Here is a 21,824-nt window from a genome sequence, read left to right on the forward strand (position 1 = left end):
GAAAACACATTAATGTGGATGTAGCTTAAGGCCCAGCGTATGTGGAGCAGGGCCTGTTTACTTAACAGTGCCTTGAGGGTGTAGAGGACGGAGGGTGCAGCTCTTCCTGCACCCAGGTAAAAGTAATGCGCATCAACAACCCTCTGAACAGATGGTTTGTGTTTTCTGTGTGTAAGAGAGTGTGCGAGGGAACAGGTCTGCGTGTGTGTATGTGTGTGTGTGTGTTTGAGATTTGTAAGAAAGGACAGATGAAGAGAATCAGTGGTAGAGAGGAGGGAGGAGAGGCTGCTGTTGAGAGCTGGAGAGGCGAGACGTGTCCTGCACAACATTTCAGCGAGGCAGTTGTGCAATCACAACGGCAGGTAGGGCGGAAGAGCTGTGCTCCAGAACCGGGCCCACTGTAAAACATATCATCTATTATAGATCTGTCACAAAGGCCCACCTACTGCACACCGTGTTGTCTCCACTCAAGCCCTGCAAATCTCTATCCAACCGTCTCTCCTGCTCTGTGATATGTAGGCGGGCTGTGGGAACACTTCTGGATAGAGACGGTCGTCCAGCCAAAAGGTTTGAGCGCCTGACAAAAAAAAAAAAAAAAAAAGCACTTTGGGAATAATCTGCTGCAAGTGTTTTCTGCAGTCACAATTTGAGATGGTCTTTTTTTCTGATGCCATTTTTTTTTTTTAATACAACGCCTTCAGCAACTGGAGTCTCATGCTGTTTGCAGTTTTGTCACAAACCCTGGGAACAGACATTGTTTCTGAGAGCTGACACATCGCCTGCAACATTTATCATTCATAATGGCCCAGAAAAGCATTTTATTGCGAATTACACCTCCTCCTCCCACTAGCAATATAGCATTTCTCTTTTTTTCCCTGCATTTGCCACAATATTTATCCCCTCAGAAAACCCACACAAATATGAATCCAGCTGTCACATAACTGTTTCTTTGCGATTCCTACATTCAGCTACGCTTTTGAGCCACATTTTTGGAGTAGGCAGAGGTGCACGCTATTGTTTTCTGTTTGAGAAGAACAGCATAATCTCTTATGATGAATAGCTTGTGACAGATTATGTGATTTAAGACTACATTTGGGGTTCAAGGAACAACCTATGATGTTCCATTCGGCCACTCAAGGCTATGTGTGCTCTCTAATAGAGTGGGCGGTAGCCAATGACTTCTGGTCATTCAGAGGGAGACTGGCTGTCATTATGCATTTGTATTAAATCTTAGGTCACACAAGGTTTGCGAGCTGTCTGTTTCAGTTTGAGCGCGACTTATTTGCATTCAGCCATGGATTAGATTAAGCCACGTTTTCAAATTGTAAGATCCCTTTGGGCCAATCATTGTCAAGGACTTTGCTGTACAGTGCAGCGATATTAGGTGTGGTTGATCACTTCACCCTATGGCGCCCAATACTTTTCCCCCCCGAGTAAGATGTAATTTGGCGTGGTGGTCAAAGTGAGAGTGTGTGTGTGTCTGTGTGTGTGTGAAGGTGTGTGTTGGTGTCTATGCCAGCTAGCTAAACGGGCTTGCGGATTCAAAATGGAATAGAAACCTCAGCTTCCTATCCATGATGGGGCTGGGCAATTGGCATATGGCGACGTCCACAGTAAAACATCATGACGGATGATGGGTTCTGTGTCCCATCAGAGTTGCCATAAGGCAGGAGTTGCTGGCGAAGTTGTGTTTGCAGCGAGTGGGGAGAATCCTCACCAGCTCAACGCCGTAGTCACCAACCTACAACTGTCTCACCCACCTGATGAAAGTGTGGTTACTGTCACCAGAGAAGGTGGCCGGTGTATCAGCACTCACATCCCATCTCGTTAGATCACGTGTCTGTAACTGAGGTGTGTTCATCATTAGCCTGCTAGCTATTCTAAGAAAGCCAAGCTTGTGGATTTTATTGCAAATAAGGACAGCACAGTTGAAGGAAGCACATTATAACAGCCACCCTCAGAAAGACACGCAGCTGCCACCGCTATAGGGATGGGACAATAAAAGATTTGAGCATGAATTTTGATTTAAAAAACAATAACCATAAGTCAATTGTGGCGAGTTTTCATTATCAGGATAATTGTGGATAAAAATAATGTACATTCTTGCATTCATACATGAATCTCATGTGTGTAAATACTATAGATACAAGACTTAAACACAAGCATTAGATGAGGTGGTTATGTAAGGTAAGGTAATGTAAGGTTAAAATGGTTCCAGTAAGTTTTAGTGCCATTTTAGGTAGTGGTTAAATTAAACTGCATTCAGTGAAGGCCAGTGAGTTATGTAATATTTATAACTGGTGCCTCATACACAACTAGATTTCTCCTCTTCACCGATGCAGCACCGCAGCAGTTAAGCGTTCTATCACGGGGGCCCAGCGGTAAATGACTATCTCACGGCCCATCGCCGTAATGGAAAAAAGCGAAACGGCTTCTCATTCCTCTCTCGCATGCCGCCTCAGTCCCTTAGATTAGCATAATATATTCACCTATCTCTCTCCAAGGCTTTGCAACCTCGAAAAGGTAAATTGAAGGGTAATTGTGAGTCGTGTGGTGCGCCGTCCTAACTGGATTAGAACCTACTTTGCATGTTATTACCGACACTTACATTCAATCAGGTGCTGACCGCTCATCTTCACTTGGATGAGCTATCAGAGGCTCCAGAATAGAGAGAGCACGAGAAAATGTGACAGAAATGTGGAAACCTGTTTCTCTTCACCAAAGAGTCGTAAACAGTGTTGGATGTTCTGCTCAAATGTGTGTGTTTCTGTGTGTATGTGTGTGTGTGTGTGTGTGTGTGTGTGTGTGTGTTAGAGAGGGTAAAATATGTCATCGGTTGCTCTGTTGTTGGAGTGCCTCTCGTCCCCTTTCCCTGATCTTGATGATTGTAGCCTGCAGGATGCCATCTGGGTTCTGTCATATGTTATTACTGTGCCATGCAAAGGCTGAGATGGCTTATGTACGGAGCTGTGTGGCTGCGGGTCATAGTGGAGTCAGTGTGTATATTTGTGTGTGTGTGTGTGTGTGTGTGTGTGTAGGAGAGGATGGGTGGGTAGCAGGATAGGCTCTCTCTTCATGTTTTCTGTGTGTGTGTGTGTGTGTGTGTGTGTGTCGCTGCTGGGTATTTTAATGTCCACGTTTGTGTGTCTGAGCGTATGTGTTGCTGTCGGGAGAGAGCTAATGTCTCTGCATTTATTCATACTAGCGCCAAAGCAATTAGTCTTTAATTGAACAACAGTTATGATGATGGTTTAATCGTTTACGCCATTTATCAAGGACGAAATGACAAACATTTTGCTAGTTACAGCTTCTCCGCTTCTGTTTCATATTATTGTAAATTCAGTTTATCAGACAAAAATGAACACCTCAGACATGACCTTGAGATGCATTTTGAATTATTCTACTGGCTAATTAGAACATAACACTAAATCAACAAATCAGACGCAGAGCTGCAATAATTTACTGATTCACTGGTGAGGTTGTTCGGAGGAAATGAATCATCAACAATCAAAAATTGATTTTTTTTTTTGCAATAATATCAAACAATTGTAGGTTCTGGCTGTGGAAATGTTAGGATTTGGTGCTTTTCTTTGCCATTTACAATAGTAAACATGGAGTCTTTGGGGTCTGGATGAAGAAGCGGTTTGATTTAAGACAAGCATTGTTCAGATCTTTTCCCATTCGTCATTAGCTGCAGCTGTAATTAGGGGTGGTTGGTTTTAGACTTGTGTGCTTTGTGCTGAACCACAAAAGCAACAAACCACCTCTTAGTTTTGTCTGTAACCCCCTAAATAATAATGATCTGCAGTTATCTGAACGATTATCAGCCTCATGAGCATTCAGGCTTCAACAACCTTGTGGTGCCCTTTAGAGCTGTGTGTTTCACACTCCCCTTCAGTCCAGGCCAGTCTCCATTAGTTGACCTCCGATGCTGTCCCCTTCCTGTATAAATAATGTATGATTGCTCTGGTGTCGATGCAACGCTGTGTCTCTGCAGCCCCAATCTATACTTCGGTCTCATAGCGTGAGTCTCTTGGGTGTCGATGTCTTTGATGCATTTCGACACTGAGTTCAAACTATATAGTAGACATTACGTCCGACATCATGTTATTGTTATATTAAAGTTGCTCGAACAAATACTTTTAGTTTTCAAATGACAAGGTGTTTATATCAAAGGTGTTGCTTGTAGAGCCGGACGAATAAATTGGTCGGCCAAATGTAGCTTGCACATATATATCATCTAAAACATACACTATTTTCCCGTGATGTGGAGACCAAAAGGAGATTAAATGTAGCTGGCCAGAAATAAGACTCAATAAGACTGTGGTTTCACTTTTTCTGCTTGATGCTGCATCTCCCCTCCCCAACACAATCATTATATCAACTTTTGAAAGAATATGTCATTGTTTTGTTCACAGCATGCAGTGGGGCCAGAACTAATGTGCTGTTAGATTGTTGCGCACCCACTATTTCAACAAACATCATTACACTGAGATAAAAGTACAAAAGGAGAACTAAAACATTTTATAAACCTGCAGATGATTTTTTTTTTTTTTTTATCGTGACAAAGATATTATTAACCTGCTCTACTCGCAGAGCGAACTTCACATCCACAAGCTTGTGGTAGAGGCTTTAGAACAAAGAGTGTTTGCACAGCAGTCTGGGAGACAAAGACACGGCAGTAATGACGAGGGCTAGCAAACAAAGGAAACTGGCCAAGAGGAAATTGCTTATTTACCTGAAATGTATGACTCCTTTGGTCTGGAGCCAAAGCTGAAAATGAACATGAAATGATCCAATGGGCTTACTGGAACAAGTTGCATCGGTACATTGGCCCAGTTGCCGGCTCTCTGCGTCTCAGCTCTACTTGCTGTGGTCTCCCTGTGGAGCGGGTGCTGTTGTCACTTCCCACCTCTGATTTATTATCCAGACACTTAGTTACACAGGAGTTCAGCTCTGGGGACGTTAGTCGCCCCGGTCATGGCTATTCCCAACCCCCCCCCCCCAGTGATGCTGCGGCCCAACAAATGTGTGATGAATGGGGATGCCGGCGTGTACATGCTAAGATCCAGGCGGTGCTACAGCTAAAGCTCCCTCCACCGTGGGTTTGTATTCGTTAGAGAACATTTATTAGAATCCCTAAGGAGGGCGGGATTGTTGTTTTGATGCTTTAAATCAAAAGAGGGTACAGTGGAGTTGCATACAGAAGCCTAAAATAGATGAAAGTATGTGCTCAGAAAGAGTGGAGCTGCCCTTAATTTGCACGTATCGTGTGCAAATTGATGATTCCAACACAAACAGCAGCGATCGATCGCTATTAATAGTTCGAGAATCAATATGGTTAAGCCGGTATCACTTACTGTGTGACCAAACAAGGCAGATGTTGTGGTCTCCTTCCCCTATGTGCGTGTTTACTTCTTTCATTGTTCATTTTGATCACATTTTCCGTGTCGTGATATTTGAGCAGGGCGGTTTCGCGGGTCGGTTTTGATAACATCACAACACAAGTTAATCCAGCCACTGCTGTAAATATGTAACAGGATGACATATTTACTCACCTGGGCTTTTTTCTGTCATAAAACAGGAATGGAGGTAATCTGAAGCTAAATCTAGACTAGTTAAATAACTACAATGTACATGATTTCAGAATATCTTAGTATTTGATTTGTCCCACTTTTGATTTAATGGCAGCATGCACTCAAGCCGGCATGGACTCCAAAAGTCTGTTATTCCAGCATGATTTGAGTGTTACACAAAGCCTCTTGTGATATCACAGGATGCTTTGATTTTCAGTCTTCGAGAGCCCCTTTTTAAATGTTCGTCATCAACAGGTTTTGCACAAACTTGAGTCCATGCCATTCAACTTTGGGATATCATAATGGGCATTTTATTAACAATTTTTTGACAATACACAGACAAAACCATTGTCAAAACAAATAATCTTAAAAAATGAATATAGTCATGACGGCAGCCCTGCTTGTGTTCATCTCGCATAGAAACAAGGAAGATGTGAAGTGCAAATGAGGTTGAGACCATCACTGATTTATTCTTCTTTGTCATTCCAGTTCCATATTAGTGCAATTTACCAGCGCACATCAGGCTGAGATGGTTGATTGTTAATCTAAGGTATCTGGTCAAACGAATCCATGCGTGGGATTCAGGCAATGACCCCAACCCTCCTGCTTGCTCTGCAGCACAGCCTCCTGTATCGTTCCCTTTTCAATGCCAGCAGCTTCCTCTGGAAGTCCTCACCAGCCATAATGTACAGCACTGGGTCAAGGCAGCCACTCACACTGCACATGGACTCAAAGAACTCATAGGAGGCGTAGAGGACCTGGGTGTTGGACGGCGTGACCTGGTCGTGGATCCTCATGAAAACCAGGGTGACGACCATGATGTGGTACGGCACAAAAGAGACCACAAAGACGAGTAAGGCGGCAGTGATGAGGCGCAGAGGCTTTCCACCCGCCCGCTGGGTTCCTCTGTCTCTCCTACCCCTTCGAAGGCGCCTCAAAACACTAACTGTCTTGATGTAGAAAGTCAACATGCTGCCAAACGGAAGCAGGAAGCCTAATATTGTCCTGATGATGGTGGTGGTCTTGACGTAGGAGAAAGGGCCGTGGATGTGGTCCATGCACACGGTGATGTTTTTTGGTCGCTGAATGGCAAAAGTGAGAAATAAGTCAGGAATGGAGCTCAGGACCAACAGGACCCATGTGCAGACCGAGCACAGCTTGGCTTTACCCACGTCCCACCAACGGAGCGAGCTGATGGGGTGCACCGTCCCAACGTAGCGGTCGAAACTGATGAGGGTGAGGAAGAAGATGCTGCCGTACACGCTGATGGTGAAAGAGATCTTCTTGAACTGGCAGAAGATCTCTACGTCTTCGAGGTACGGCCTCTGGAAGGTAAAGTAGAGGGTGAAGGGCAGGGTGAGGATCCAGGCGGTGTCGCACAGAGCCAGGTTCATCAGGAAAACATTGCTGGTGCTCCAGGCTTTCTTGAAGCAGGTGTAGTTGACGAGGGCCGCGAGGTTTCCCAGGATCCCGACAGGAAGGGCAAAACTGAAGAGAACCAGCAGGACGTAGCAGTACCACTTGCTCTCGAACTGGCTGCAGAATACTGTGGACTGGTTCAGGAACTCCAGGAACACCTCTGGGATGTAAGGAGAGGAGGTCAAGTCAGTTTTGCAACTTGGTTAATCTTAAAATATTAACGTGTTTTGAGAAATAAAAGGGAAGTCCAGCATTTTGCAGTAGTATTGCACTCACAGGTAGTAGATAATAAGCTAACAAGTTAACAAGATAACAAGCTGGTATCATCAGTAAACTGCTTAATTATTTTATTCTATACCTCAAGCAAAGCACTGTGGCCTGTATGTAGCAAGGTAGATGTTGGGCTGGTGGATTAACTTTAATACTGGAGGCTGAAGTTAGATCTGCAATTGATAACTGGCCAGGTGGACAGTTGGTTTATACCTAGGTTTACTAATCCATAACCACAATTTTACCTGACATTAATCAAGTGTTTTCCTTGTTTAATCATAATCATACCTTAACTATTTATGTGTCTTTCACATATTTTAACCACCACAGTTGCCCGCTGTCCAGAAAACACAGCTTTTGTTCCTACACTTCCCATAGTGCAGTTCAGTGGTCCCTTCATTACACCCTCAGTGACAGGTTAATGTCTTCACGTTTCCAACAAACACTTAATGGTGTTCTCTCAGACTTGTCAAAGCCCCAACAGTGCCACGGAAGACATTATGAAGCCGTTTTCACAGACAGCGTAGTTCTTCCCCTGACGAGTAAATTGATCTTGTCATGCAGAAATAAGTGCTGTGCCCCCTTTTTTAAAAAAAAAAAAAAAAAAAAAAAAGCACAGTAATCCTGATTCAAACTAGACTTCTAGAGCACCCACTATTAGCCGGCCCCAACTGTCAAATTCGAAGACAGAAATCGGAATGTCCTGGTACAGACACATAGAAAACTGTTCCACATTGACCGAAGCCTAAACCCGGCGGCACTGAATATATTATCCTGTTGAGTAAGCAACAGATTAAGACATGCGTAAAGAAAATACTGTTTATGACCCAGTTCTCCTGCAGCATAAAGGCTTCTTATCTGTCTGATTGATAGGCAAGACCATCGTTTATGTATGCCCAAACTGTTGGGTCACTCATGATGTAAAACACAATATCACACATGCTAAACTGCATGTCAGTCATAATGCTTTTCTACCATCTACTCTCTGGAACATAAACTCTCTGACACACTGTGGATCGTCTGTACTATACGGCACCCTCACTTTATGTTTCAAGAGCTTAACAACTTCCGGAATAATGTAGGTCACGGTCCGTTTCCTTGACTCTGCCGGTGAGCCCTGCTCTCAGAGACTACTTTAAGTAAGATGTGTTCACCAGCTCTATATATTTCCCTATGTATTTAAAGCAGCTGTCTCCATGGTCTCAGAGCATCACCCGCGTGTCCAGGAAATGAATGTCTACAGCCAACAATGAAATCCAGGGGGCCGTTCGTCTATTGCCTCCACTATGTCAGCCTCTGTTTGCTTTTAATCCGACACAATTCACTCATTTTGTCCAGGTGAGCGGATGTTAACAATTTACACATTTCAGGAGAGGAAGGAAGAGGGAGGAAAAGGTTTTTATGTCTTATTTTAACCTCTTGATTAAATATCCAATCCCGCATGATGATGTTTTTTTTTGTTTTTTTATCATCCAGCTTGTAATAATTTAAAACAAGAGGAGGATACCATATGATGTAGACTGTATCACCATTATTAATCACGCAAAGCAAGTCAATAACTCGTATAAAATTCAATAAATTAGTTATTGCAAATTATTTGAAAGTTTAATGAAATTTGAAACTATTTGGTCCAAAAACCTTTAATGTCGAGGTAAAAAACAAGAAGGTTCAGGTTGTACTTGCCTCCTTTAGCCATGTCAGACTTGTTGATGTTGGAGAGCGGAATCATGATGAATGGAGACGGCGATCACATCCCAGGTCGCCTTCCTCTCCTCCTCCACCAGCTGCGTGCTTCTCATCTGTCACAAGCTGTCGGCTCACTGCCTTACCTCCGAGACTGGTGTGTGTTTGTGTGTGTGTGTGTGTGTGTGTGTGTGTGTGTGTGTGTGTGTGTGTGATACAGTAAACAGTCGACTGAGCAAATCCACTGTTAAAACATCGGATACATACGGTAATTGCCTGCACGTCAGTGCATGTGTTTAACTGATGGGCTCTGCTGGTTTGTACTGCTATGTTTGTGTTTCCGGCTCCAGGACTTCTATACGCCCTGTAAGTGGATTACTACTATAAATCTAGTGACTGTATAGCCTGAGCACTTCCAGGAATCGTGGCCTGTGATCTCATTGTCAGGCAGAGAGGCTGATAGGGAACCATGATGGGGATGATGGGAGTGGGAATCCCAAATACATTGTTATGCCCTTCACAAACTGGAAATTTATATTCAGACACACCTGGCTAAAACTAATGCAATCTAATATGACAGTCCTGTAATAATTCCTCCCTATGTGTAGAATATGGTGTTCAGTTTTAGTTGAAACTGTCAAAGTTTACGATCACTTTTGAGGATGTAGCAATGCTGTTGGAATATATTTCCTTACACAGAAAGGTGTTTTTGTTTAATAGCCTACTCTCATTGATATAAATGGGGTGGACATATTAGGAAGATGTCATTAATGTAGAACAGTTCAACAGAAACTACATTGCAGTTTCATTGACATGTCTCTTCAGCAAAGAGAAAATGGTAACAATAACGATAACCTTCCTGCAGGTTAGGGGACAGGATACTGCAGGAAAAGTGTACCTAATAAAAGTGGCATCTAGATTTATACAAGCCACGAAAAAAACCCTGGTTTCTTTACCAGAAATGCTACATAATGCCAAACATACCATACATATGCATTTACAGTTCAGGTTTTACTGGATTCGTTGAAAAATTGTAATCCTATTTATACATTCTGTAAGGTTGAAGGCCTCACCGAGAAAGTATCTTTGCAGGCTGCTTAGCCTGACAATTGAGCGTGGACTAACAATTTCAGGATTTTGGGATCTGCCATGCTGCAACTGCATATATCCTGACGAAAACAGAACACAGTTTGACAAAATAATCTCTTTTTTAAATTATTCTGTCAATTTTTTTTTATTTTAAAGGTGCAAAAGCAAAACTGTAGTTCAACTATAATTGAAACAGAGACAAAATACAAAGGGACGAAGAGAAATCAGACATGGAATGTATGTATATATTGTGTATCTATACAACCAATGATAAAATAAGTCATAAAGATATTGTCATAAAGTATTACTGTGGCTTAAGTGAAAGCCACTCATATGAATAGTACTTGAGGATAAAACTCTTTCTTGCAGTGAATGTACTTGAATATCAAAAGTACAATTTAAAGTAAATTATACACATATTGACATGAACATCTAACCTGTAAGGGTCGACTGATGACCCGCCTTGCAGATTTTCAGCATTATTCTGACCATCAAAACAATTGTTTCCGATTACAATTAGATACATTCATTTAAAAAATGCTTTTTCCTCTGATGACGCATTCAAGTTGTAAAGTAACAACAGTTATCCAATAAATGTAGAGGAGTAAAAATGACAATACTTAAGTAAATGTGCTCAATTACATCCCATCAATGAATAAAACGAAACAAACAAGGATGAAATCATCATAATTGAAATAATACCAGTGATGGTATGCAGTTACTGCAAATTAAATGCATTATTCAGTGGAGACTTGTTTCAGTGCATGTGTATGGAAGAGAAGAGAAAAAATAATAATAATGGAGATAAATGTATTGCTATGAAGCTATTGTGTGGGAGTGATTGATACTAAAATAGCAGCAGTGGCTGCTCAGTGTGGTCATGAGTTTGCACAGAAGTGGGCTGTTGAGGCTATAGAATTGGTTACATTACATCATCGGAAAATAATTCCCCAAATTTTGCCACAAATGCAGAAAATCCTGTCAGCCAGCACAGAATTTAAGATAATTTGATACGCATGACACAAGAGGACACAGCTGGATGGGGCTCGTGTAAACAGAAAGACGCAGCACGACGTTGCCCCAAAGAAGGAGAAACATTTTGTACAGTGTCCTGGTTTTCACAGGAACTGCAGTTCATGAAGGGGGGGTGTTATGTCATCTACCTGCCGGTCAGCTGTCTGGCTTGTATCCGTCTGTCACCACTAGATGGAGACACAGCTTCATGTTTGATCTCCATGAGGAAAAGGCACGAGGAGAGGTGAAAATGACCTCAGCCCCAACACAACATCATAAACTGTGTTGGAGAAATTACACTGTCAACACTTTCAATTAGTATTCTAATGTCACTGCATTGTTTTTGATTTATACAGCAGCTTGGTCCGTGTGAATGGCTCCATGGTTTGCCATGTGAGTAAATGAGAGTACGAGGATATAACAAGTGTCTCCCTGCCTTCTCCCTGTGTTTCTGTGGCTGCCGATGTCCATGTGAGTTGTCGTTGTTGCTGTCCCCTGCTGGGCTGAGCCCGGCGGCAGACAGTGCTCATGAATCACCCCTCGGGTCCTCTACTGTCGGGAGGTGCAGTGACTCAAACGGCTTGGCTGAGCAGTCTTGAATCACCCTCTAGTTAAATCCTGCCCGTATAGGCGGCGAGAGGGCGGCCGTGCTCGCTGGCGTGGCGTGCTGCTTTAAAAGTCAGATCTGCCGATACACACTGTGCTCCTACATCTAAGCCAGGGCTCATTGGCACTGGAGGCAATTAAGTTCACCCATGCAAGTCAATTCAATTATGCATCTGTGATGAGCCCTGAAATACCACAGAGTGAAACGTATGGTGTAGCCTCACACTAGGCTACTTTGCTTAAAAAAAAAAAAAAAAAGAAGTGAAGGTTAACTGATACACTTACTGTTGATATAAAGGGAATGTTCAAGTTTATATCCTGTTCTGCGGCGCTCACAGTAAGTTAACCAAAGTTTAAACTGTCGCTGCAGCTCTTTTGTTTACTACAATGTTCGTGTGATTTTCTGCAAGATGTCTTCATTCATTAGAACTCCACTTACACTCAGCAAAGATCCTCCTCTCTATAGGAATCTCACCATCTTTGTTTTTATGTGTGCAGTGTTCAGAAAAGCAGAAGTGAGCAAGCTGAGACTGAACAGCATGTAAAACTATTGGAGAATAAACCAGCCAGGCCGTAATGGGAAAATAAATGGAGCATTCTGCTTTGCTGTCGTTCTGGCTCCGTGCGCGCGTGTGTGCACGGACACAATGAGCTCTCGGAGGAGCTGTAACTCAAAGGGATGCTGACTGAGCTGGAGGAGAGAAAAACAAAGAGTTGTTCCTGGGAAGATGGCCGCTTCTGGCACCGGATCACGGCTTGCAGAGCCGAAACTGAGGGAGAGCCTTGAAGTGTGTGTGTGTGTGTGTGTGTGTGTGTGTGTGTGTGTGTGTGTGTGTGTGTGAAAGAGAGAGAGAGAGAGAGATGTAAAGAAGTGGAAATAAAGGTGTAAAGCTAAAATTACTTCTAGAGGATTTCTCAATTAAGAGTCAATTAAGTAACCTTGAAGCGGTTGATGGTTCTAGGACGGTAATTTATGGTGTCCTGTTCAAGTTTCTTGGCGTTAAAGGGTAAATCCACCAATTTTATACATTGAAGTGTGTTTACAGGTCTTGAGGTCTTGCATATGTGAAAAAAAGTAGGTAAGCTTTTTGTGGCTCAAGAGGAAGCTTATCTGATAAATACCGTAACAGCCATAGCCTAACTGTTTGATTACGTAATGCCCTCAGTTAAGTGTTTTTACCTCACAAATAAAATTTGAGCGCCGTCAGTGGCACGCGGGAAGCACACCAACTTGACAACAAACGAGTTTAATTTCAACCTGTTATCGTGTTAATTACAGAATTAACATTAATCAGAGACAGCTGGTACGACCTGCTGCCTCCACCATTTGTCATTTGGACTGGAAATAGCAAAGATCAGTACCAGCTAAAAATGACAAGTTGCCGCCTGAATGGCTTGTTCTGCGCTGCCTGTTTGATAAGAAAGATAACAGATAACAGTTACTGTTAATTTTGTGGTAGATTAAAACAAGCTTCATGTTGTTTTTCTCTTCACTGTCGAGGGTAGCCATAGGCGTCTTCATCATCTCCTTCCTTCTGCACTATAGGCCAACAAGGCTAACAGAAATTAGCTTGTGGTGCTTTTGAATGTTTCTGTTAGTCCCATTACATTCGCCTATCAGGTGCCTGGGTCAAGCGAAATGAAGCTATTGGGTGCATTGTGGGAGACGTAGAATCGACTGTTTTTGAATCTCGACCCAAGTCGGGATATCTCAGCCTCTGCAGCTCAAATGTGGGCCTGTCTTTTACATATGTCTGCTGTGAGTTCTCCAACTCTACTGCAATACTCACATGTTGAAGAACTCTGATTTGATTTGATTTATTCTACTTGCAAATCCTATTTCGCCCAGGTCTGCATGATGTTGGTAGTAACAGCCACCCAAAATATACAAAGCACATTGCTTCTGTCACACAAGCAGAGTGAGCGGTAGATCAAGGACTCTGACAGCAGATTACTTTATGCACACCTAATTACATCACTTTTTTTTTTTTTTTTTTTACCCACATCTCTGCTTTTATCATCCCACTCCGACCAGGCATTCTGAGCCATTGAATTAAAGGTCTAAATTTTTTTTCTTTTTGTCATTAAGGATAAAAATTGCTCGTTCATTACATTTATAGTGAGACAAAGAGGAGCTAAAAGCTCCGACTGCAGTCTTTTCAAGGTACAACAACAAGCTAATGGTCGTGTAATAAATATTGCTGTCTTCGCGAGCTCCACTGAGGGCTGCCACCAAAACGACAAGCTTGTGTGATTGTGTGTTCTGCGCAAAACAGTGTGTATCCAAATCCAATGTCATGCTCTGCCAGAGAGATATTTCTCCATAATTTGATTCCAAGCGGGGACTGTATATAAAAAAAAAAAAAAAAAAACACACCACAGGTCACAAATGTTTGAATAATTTCACTAATGCAGGAATCACATCATGAAACAAAAGAGAGCATCAATCCACTGACGGCATGTCAGACAGATGTGTGAAATGATGTCTGTGTAGTGTATTTTCTGTTGGGATTAATGATGAAATATTACGATGGCGTGTTAGGGCAATCATGGGTAAAAAAAAAAAAAAAATACAAGGAGCTAAGGAGGAGGTAAAATGCAAGGAAAAACAACAGAATTTCACAGTGAATGTCGTGTATTTGCCTGTTAAAATCTAACTAGTTAGGACCAAACTAACTGAATCAAATTGTATCAAATTGTATTTTGCAATCTGACTCATGAATGAGGAAATATTCGCAGTCACCATATCACCACAGGCGTCCAGAAATCCTGTCAGTTGCGTTGTAGTTCCTGGATCGTCTCATCCAAATGAGGATGTTTTCGTCTGAACAGGCTGAATTCAGGATCTTCGACGTCCAAATTCTTATGATGATGTACTGAGAGCACATCACATCACATTTTCCTGCAATTTTATGACTTTATTATGTCAGAAATGTAGATTTTCCTCTTTTCTTGGAATGTTACCTCCCTCCTTCAGCTCTGTAATATATATTTCTTTTCACATACAATGGCTGTAATACACTGTCACAGAATCGCAATTGGTGTCAGGGAAAGACAATTACTTCAGTGCCGCGCAAGTGACACCTCAAAGTGGTCTTTAATCTTGATTTCATTGCCCAAAGGGCACATGTCTGACAGAGTAGGACATTATTGATCTGTGTGATTTAATTTATTTACTTTCATCTCCATTTCCGTGGCCCACACGTGACAGCAGGTTGACATGCTGTTTGAACCCCGCCACTGACAGCCGTGTCTTTGTCGTGCTCCCTTTAGGTCGATACCTGCGCCTGAAAATGTTCCGCGAGGATCATGGCTCCTGGATGACCATGTTCTTCAGCGCCATCCTCTTCCTCTTCATCTTCTCACACATCTACAACCTTTTCCTGCTGATTGCTGGGAGCATGAAGTAAGCCATTCAATCTCCCCCCCCACCCCCCCCACCCCCCACACCCCCTTTTCCCTCATTCTCTGCTTCCCATTTGTTAGAGCCACTACTATGTTCCCCTTTGGCTGCCGTGATTGATCTAAACGTCTCGCCTGAACAGAGACTCGATGCCGGTCTGATTAATCAGCACCGACTTTAAATCACAGGTAAGGGCAGGCAAGGGGATGGTGGTTAATCCTGAAAGATCACCTTCAGCCCCTGCACTTATTCTCCCATGATCCTGACTTATTTTTTTTGACACCTCTCTGGACGAAAACCAAGATGTGGTTTATTTTTGCCACGTCTCGCTCAGACTGTGCCTTGGTTTATTTTCCGCTGCTGTTGTCCCAGCTTACCTGCTGAGAAACAAGCGTTCACGGCAGAGCTTGACACCCACACATCAAGCCGGTGACAGGAATCCATTTATGCATTTGCAATGTGTCCGTCTCGAGGAAGGAAAACATGCCCTTGAAGCCAGCCAGCCAGACACGAGGTCGCCGAGAGGTAATTTACCATTTTGTTTGTTTGGAGCTGTAAAAAAAGAAAAAAAAAAGCATGGCAGGTGTCTGTTCAGGTACAAGCTGTCAAGAGGGAGGCCAGGACTGTAATGGGATCTGTCCTTACAGCGCTGCTTTTCCATATTAACACCAAGCATCAACTATCCATAAGGCGCAGGCAGATGAAGGCTATTAGCTAGCAGGCAAGGTGTTGTGTTTTCCTACGGCCAGAGGGATGAGTTTGTATAATCAGCCCATCTGTCACTCCGGCCAGCACGGTGACATCGGCATCCATCTTGTCCCGCTCTCTCTCTCTCTCTCTCTCTCTCTCTCTCTCTCTCTCTGGTTGGCCGAGAAAAAAGGAAGCGAGCGACTGAGCGGAGAGGGGCAGGTCCGCCGAGAGGATGAATGCTGCTTGCTCAGGGAAAAGTTCCATTTGCAGTCGCACTGAGTGCATCTGTCACAGAGAGGATTCCTTTATACTGGCTCTCATTTTCAGCCCTTGAAATGTCAAGAAAAAGGGGGCTCCTTTTTTTTTTTTTTTTTTTTTTTTTAGTCCTGCCAGTGCATGTTTTTAACTGTCAGGATTGTCTCACCAGATGACACTCTGGGGAAAAATAATGAGACACTCGAAGCATTTTGAGAGACGTAATATGTAATTTATATCCTTCTTGGAAAGTCGCACATTTCCTGCTCATATTAGCCGCATCAGTTGTCCCGGATATAAAACCACCACAACAGCCTATTAAGCAATTAAACGGGCTGGAACATCACTAGGACCCATTTGCTTTGGATGTTTTGTTAAGCGGCGTGTTGTAAAGCTCTCCTCGCGAAGACAGATGGTGCTGTTGTAAAGCGAGTGAACCCGCCGCTGCCAAGACACCTGGTCTTTTTCTGCACCCTCCCTCCCTCCCTCCCTCTCTCTGTCCCTCCCTCCTGTCCCTCTTCCACACTTGTTTTCTTTCTGCTCCAGCACTGTGTCCACCGAGGACCCGGGCCCTGCCAAAAAACATTAGCGTTCGCATCTCTGTTCAAGACTGACATGTAAGAACAATGTTCACACTCTGCCAGGATGGCCCCTCAGAAGACGGGGGCTTCCGGGAGGGGGGGGGATTTGCGATAGCATGAATGCAGCAGAGTGAGCAATAAGGTGATGGAGGCTGAGTGGGGGAGGGGGATGAGGGGTGGGTGGGGGGGGGGTCTTGTGGGGTGTGGTGGGAGCTCTCCGGCCCTGATGATGCAGTGAAACTTAAGTCTTTTGATCTGTGTCCAAACCCTATTTGCATCGCCCCGCCATCACTACTCCAACCATCGCCTCACCCCGCGGCGAGGCTGCACAATGGGAAAAGTAAAACATCTCTCTGTGACTGCAGCTGCCCCTCTGTGGGAATGAATGGTGTTTTTCCCTTTTTTTTAATTTTTTTTTTTTATTTATACTGAATGAACAAGCCCCCGTGAGGTATTATTACTGCCAAGGGTTTTTAAAGGGTAGGTATTTTGGCACGGCTTAGCCGGCTTTGACATCCAGCCATGATGGTGCACTGCAGGGGATGCTCTCTTCTGGTGGCGAGTCAGGGGCGTCCCACACATACCAACCGCATATTGTTCACGTCTCGCACCTCGCTCAAGTTAGCCGGGACATGTGTATGTGTGGGAAGAGTGCGTGTGTGTGTGTTTGTGTATGGGTTATGTGTGTGGTGAGGTAGGCAGAGGCAGGGAAGGGGGGGAAGGGGGGAAGGGGGGTTTGGCGTCTGTCACCCTGCTGTCTCCCTGACCTGATGCCGTGCGCCGCCCGTGCCCTTCGCTCATTAATATGCTTTAATTTTCTTTGACCTTTCAGTAGCTCTCGAGCTTGATTTAATTAAAACTCGCGATACATCCTACGAGGAGAGAAGATAAAGTGTGACATCGGGACAGTAAACAATCACCGATAAGAGATTGTGTATCTCTTTTTTGGATGACAAGAATTTATTCACGATTAGTCATATAAAATGGATTCATCAAAGCCATTATCTGTCGGCCGAAAGAGATTTTCCAGACGCCACAATCTTACACACGTCCAGCAGCGTGGCAGCCAATATTTAAACAGCCTTCTTCCAGGTCACCAGCTATCAACCTGTTACCTGGCTCATATCACATCGGGGGGAGGAGGAAAAAAAAAAGAGCCTGTCTATCGGGGGCTCCCAGGGAGTTGTAATCCACACTTGTTACCAAACCCTCACATCTGGGCTATTTGCATTTTAATGTAACTGTCAGATTAGGAGGGGGGCTGTTTGTGTGAAACCACGGGAGTGTGACCGCCCAGGGAGTTTGACGGACTTCATGAATGTTCTGTCACGCTGCACAATCCCACTCCCGCCATCTTACGGCGCCATTACCATCTGAAATCAGCCCCTAATTAGACGGTGTTATTTAATTAAGACGGCCCAATGCGTGGCGTACACATTAATCATGACTAATTTGGGCGAAGGGGGTGGTAAAGTATGTGAAGGTGGAGGGAGGGAGGGCGTGTGTGGGCATCTAATAGTAGGTTAGAAGAGAACAGGTACAGTGAAATGACTTCTATTTTTCCCCGTGTATGTCACCAAGTGAAGAAATGGATGGATGTGAGCAAGGGAGGCTTGGAGCAGCGGGCTGCAGTTGGTGGATCTGTTTTGATGGAAGCAGGGAGGGGATGGATGTGGCATTTGACTACAGCGATACACTGAGCGGGATTAGACCCCATCATATGAGGGTATTTGTCTTTGTTTACCATGATCCTTTGTGCTGAGTGCATGCTAGTCCCCCTTGTCTGTCTGTTTGCTTGTCTGGCTCTAAGCTGGGGTAATACCATGGACAAGTGGATTTAAAAAGGCTGAATAGATAGCATGTTGCGGTATGTAGATGCCTCCTGTTGCATGCAGGCACACGTGGGACTCGCCGCTGCCAACGTACAGCAGCGCATTTCACAGTTTTTCACAGTTTCTCCTCTGATTTGGCCTTTAAATATGACTGGAATTTGTGACTAAAACTGCCTGTATTAGATACAAACTACAGTTCAAGTTTGGAATCAAAGGTTATGTTGATGTTTTTCTTCTCTTGCTCAATATTTGCTGCCTTAACATGGATAAGAGAACAAAAAAATCAGTAACAAAGTGCATTATTTACATTTGAATTAGATTTAATCCCCAATAGAAGAATTAACTGATTAAAACTCCCATTTATTCCATGTCCCCACTGTTCATTATGACAAGTAAGAATACTGTTGTAAGCCTTCAGTTTTTGAATTTTTTCAACACTCCTTAAAAGTGTAAGTGACCCGAGATCATTACTGAACCATAACGGTGCAATTGGGCTGTAAATATTTTAGGAACCCATTTTCCTTGGGGGCAGTGCTCAGTGGTTAGACTTAATAGGTTTAAACTGAGGTTGTTAAATTACCAGAGTTTCAAACAGAGATACAATACTGATATTAAAAAGAAATTTTAAAAAAAGATACCAGATACATACCAGATTCAATTCCACAGGAACCAGAAAGACCTAAGAACACAAATGAGGGTGACTTTTCCTTGCTTTTTAAAAACAAAACAGCCTGCGCACAGAACTGGTGCAGGACTATCATCACTGTGAGCGCATACCAACAAATTAATGTCTGTGCACGCTTTGGTTGAAAATCTGATTGTAGATCTCTTTTGTTACGATTGACCGTGGATGTATCATTTAAATAATGTGGTTTAGAAGTATGGAAAATGGATGAAGGGATTTATCAACCGATGTTCTGTGATCCAATGCCAAACCTCCTGTTCGTAGTTTTGAAGTTATAAGAAAAGATTTCTCAAAGCCACTGTCACCAATCAGCCAAACATAAAAAATACTCAAAAGTGAAGTGACACCGATCATGTCTTTACAATGCAGTGCCCTTCTGAGAAACCTTGGGTCCTGGAATTCATGCGGATGCCAGTTTGACACGCACCACCGGCCCAAACACTGTTGCAGATCGAGCACAACGTCTTCATAGCAACAGCTCTCCCAGTCCCGGTTCAGACAGCAGTCTGAAAACTGAAAGAATATCATTTCAAATAGCAGCTCTAAGACGGGGTGCTTATTGAATGTGGCAAGCATCAGAAACACGACTCTGTGTCAGCTGGACTGCAGAGTTGACAGCGCCTCCTCACTTCTTGGCTGATGAGCTGAGCTCTCTGTATTCTTTATGACTGCAGACATTAGCTTCAGGTAACAAAAAAAACAATGGCTAAGGTGGTTTATAATTGTTGTGGTGCAGAAGTGTCACACACAGTATTTCTCATCCAGCTCGTCAAAAATTCAACATGCGCCCACATAATGTCGTAACACGACAACACCAAAATACCAGACTAGAAACTGTCATAAACAATTTTACTATTAAGACTTGACATAGAGATGGTTGCTGTTTATAAATCGCAGTAAATATCTTCTAGTTGAGACTAATTGATCTATCTTTGCCTTTCTCACTCTTCCTGCTGCTCTCCTGCTTACACACACCCACACCAACTTTCTAAGCATATCTCCTGCCGTCTTCACACTCCTACACATGGACGTTACGTTGGCTTCTCAAAAAATGACTCATTGTGCGTTTAACAAGTGTCTAGTTAGTGTAAAGCATCTCCCTCTAAAGTCATTTTCTCTGCTCTCAGAATATCTTTGAAGCACACCAAGCTATATGAAGCAGTGAGGTCATTTCCTCTCTGGTTTTATTATGCTGCTGTTTTCTGGGACAGAGGGGAGGCGCGTCTGCGATGGCTACAGCCCTCCACACACATACGTCACTGTCACATAAAGAGAACCAGCCACAGCTGTAAATACTAAACATCATAACCTTGACAGTTGTGTGTGTCCCCTGGGGATATATATAATATATAATATTTTTATATATATATATATATATATATATATATATATATATATATATATATATATATATATATATGGGTGTAAGTGTGTGTACATGTAGATTGAAAATGGCAAGGCGTTCTGTTGCAGGACAGATGGATCGTCCATGTATGTGTGTGTGTTTGTGCCACGCAGCCACATCATGACATTGAATATCTGATAATAATTCAGCACTGTTGTTCACGTTCCCTTGTTGCATTAACTGATTACAGTTCTGTTCAATTTTTCAACGAAAACCAAATCATGAGGCATGTTTTGACATTTTCAAATACCACACGCAGTGCAGAAGGCGAGCAACCAAAAAAAAACAGAAAACTTTCAGTCAGATATTTTTCATGTTTTAGGAGCCATTAGTGTTCGTGCCAATTGTCTCAAAAGATTTATTTTTATGTCTGTTGTTGTTGTTGTTGTTGTTCTGAAACTAGCAATGCCACACAGCTAAAAAAAAAAAAAACAACAAAAAACAGGATGGCAACTCATTCCCTGCGTGTAGATCATCAATACATTGGTTATCTTCACATTGTTTCTTTATTGACTCTTGCATACTTAAAAATGAGAATGCACCCGCAAACTTGACACAGATCGAGGTAGAGGTAGATGTATTTGGTCAACAATATAAACTTGGTCAACTCCTGTTCCCCGCCACCAATAAAGGTTGAACCACAATTGATACCTATCCTATAGCAAATGGGGGGGTACTGTAGCCATGATGCAGAAGGTTCCCTTAATCCTTAGATTGGAAGTCAGGTCATATTTATAACATGTTATGTAGCCAAATACATTTTTCTGTATTACACATCTGCAGAGCTTGTAGAAAAGTGCAATCCTTAAAAACATTATTGATTATTATTGATGATTGGGGATGTATACATGTTTTTTACAGAAGGTACCCAGCATGCTGTACTACCCTAATGCTAGCTGTAAGATACAACAAAGTGGCAACCACGAGTGCCAAGTGTTCCAAACTACAACAGTTGTGATTACATTCTTTTTAATCAGGATCCATAGTATAGATTGCAACCTTTTTTTTCTAATTTTGGAATGCCAAAAGCACAAGCTATTCACTGACCATGCATCAAGCTATCACTCAGGTTACAATGTTGACAATAAGCCATCTAAGCAAGAGTCTTGCAAAGTAATTCATTCGATCAACAATTTGGCTGTTGCTCTATCTGTTTGTGATCTGCAGGTAAACGAGGTTGTGTGAAGTTTTGAAACAGAAGTAACAGGATATTAGCACCACATGCTATAATTTCACCTAAATAGCAGATTGTGGGCGCCTTCGAGATCAAGATCCAAAATCCTTAAATCCCCCACTCCTTTCCCCAACACCGACCA

At 42.9% G+C, this 21,824-nt stretch overlaps 1 protein-coding gene and 1 long non-coding RNA gene across 3 annotated transcripts in view; both read left to right on the forward strand.

The window, feature by feature from the left end:
* Positions 1-21,824, forward strand: part of tmem117 (transmembrane protein 117) — a 46,344-nt gene that overhangs the window by 5,314 nt on the left and 19,206 nt on the right. For both annotated transcript variants that reach the window (XM_037106504.1, XM_037106505.1), the window contains exon 3: positions 14,931-15,063. In XM_037106504.1, the coding sequence (XP_036962399.1) occupies positions 14,931-15,063 (133 nt within the window). The remainder of the gene's footprint in view (positions 1-14,930; positions 15,064-21,824) is intronic.
* LOC119024077 lies at positions 7,029-9,060 on the forward strand. The gene is made up of 3 exons (XR_005076393.1): positions 7,029-7,162; positions 8,451-8,603; positions 8,958-9,060. It is a non-coding gene; the product is annotated as an uncharacterized LOC119024077 (long non-coding RNA).

This window comes from Acanthopagrus latus, chromosome 8 (genome assembly GCF_904848185.1).
Source record: "Acanthopagrus latus isolate v.2019 chromosome 8, fAcaLat1.1, whole genome shotgun sequence".
NCBI classification, from domain to species: Eukaryota; Metazoa; Chordata; class Actinopteri; order Spariformes; family Sparidae; genus Acanthopagrus; species Acanthopagrus latus.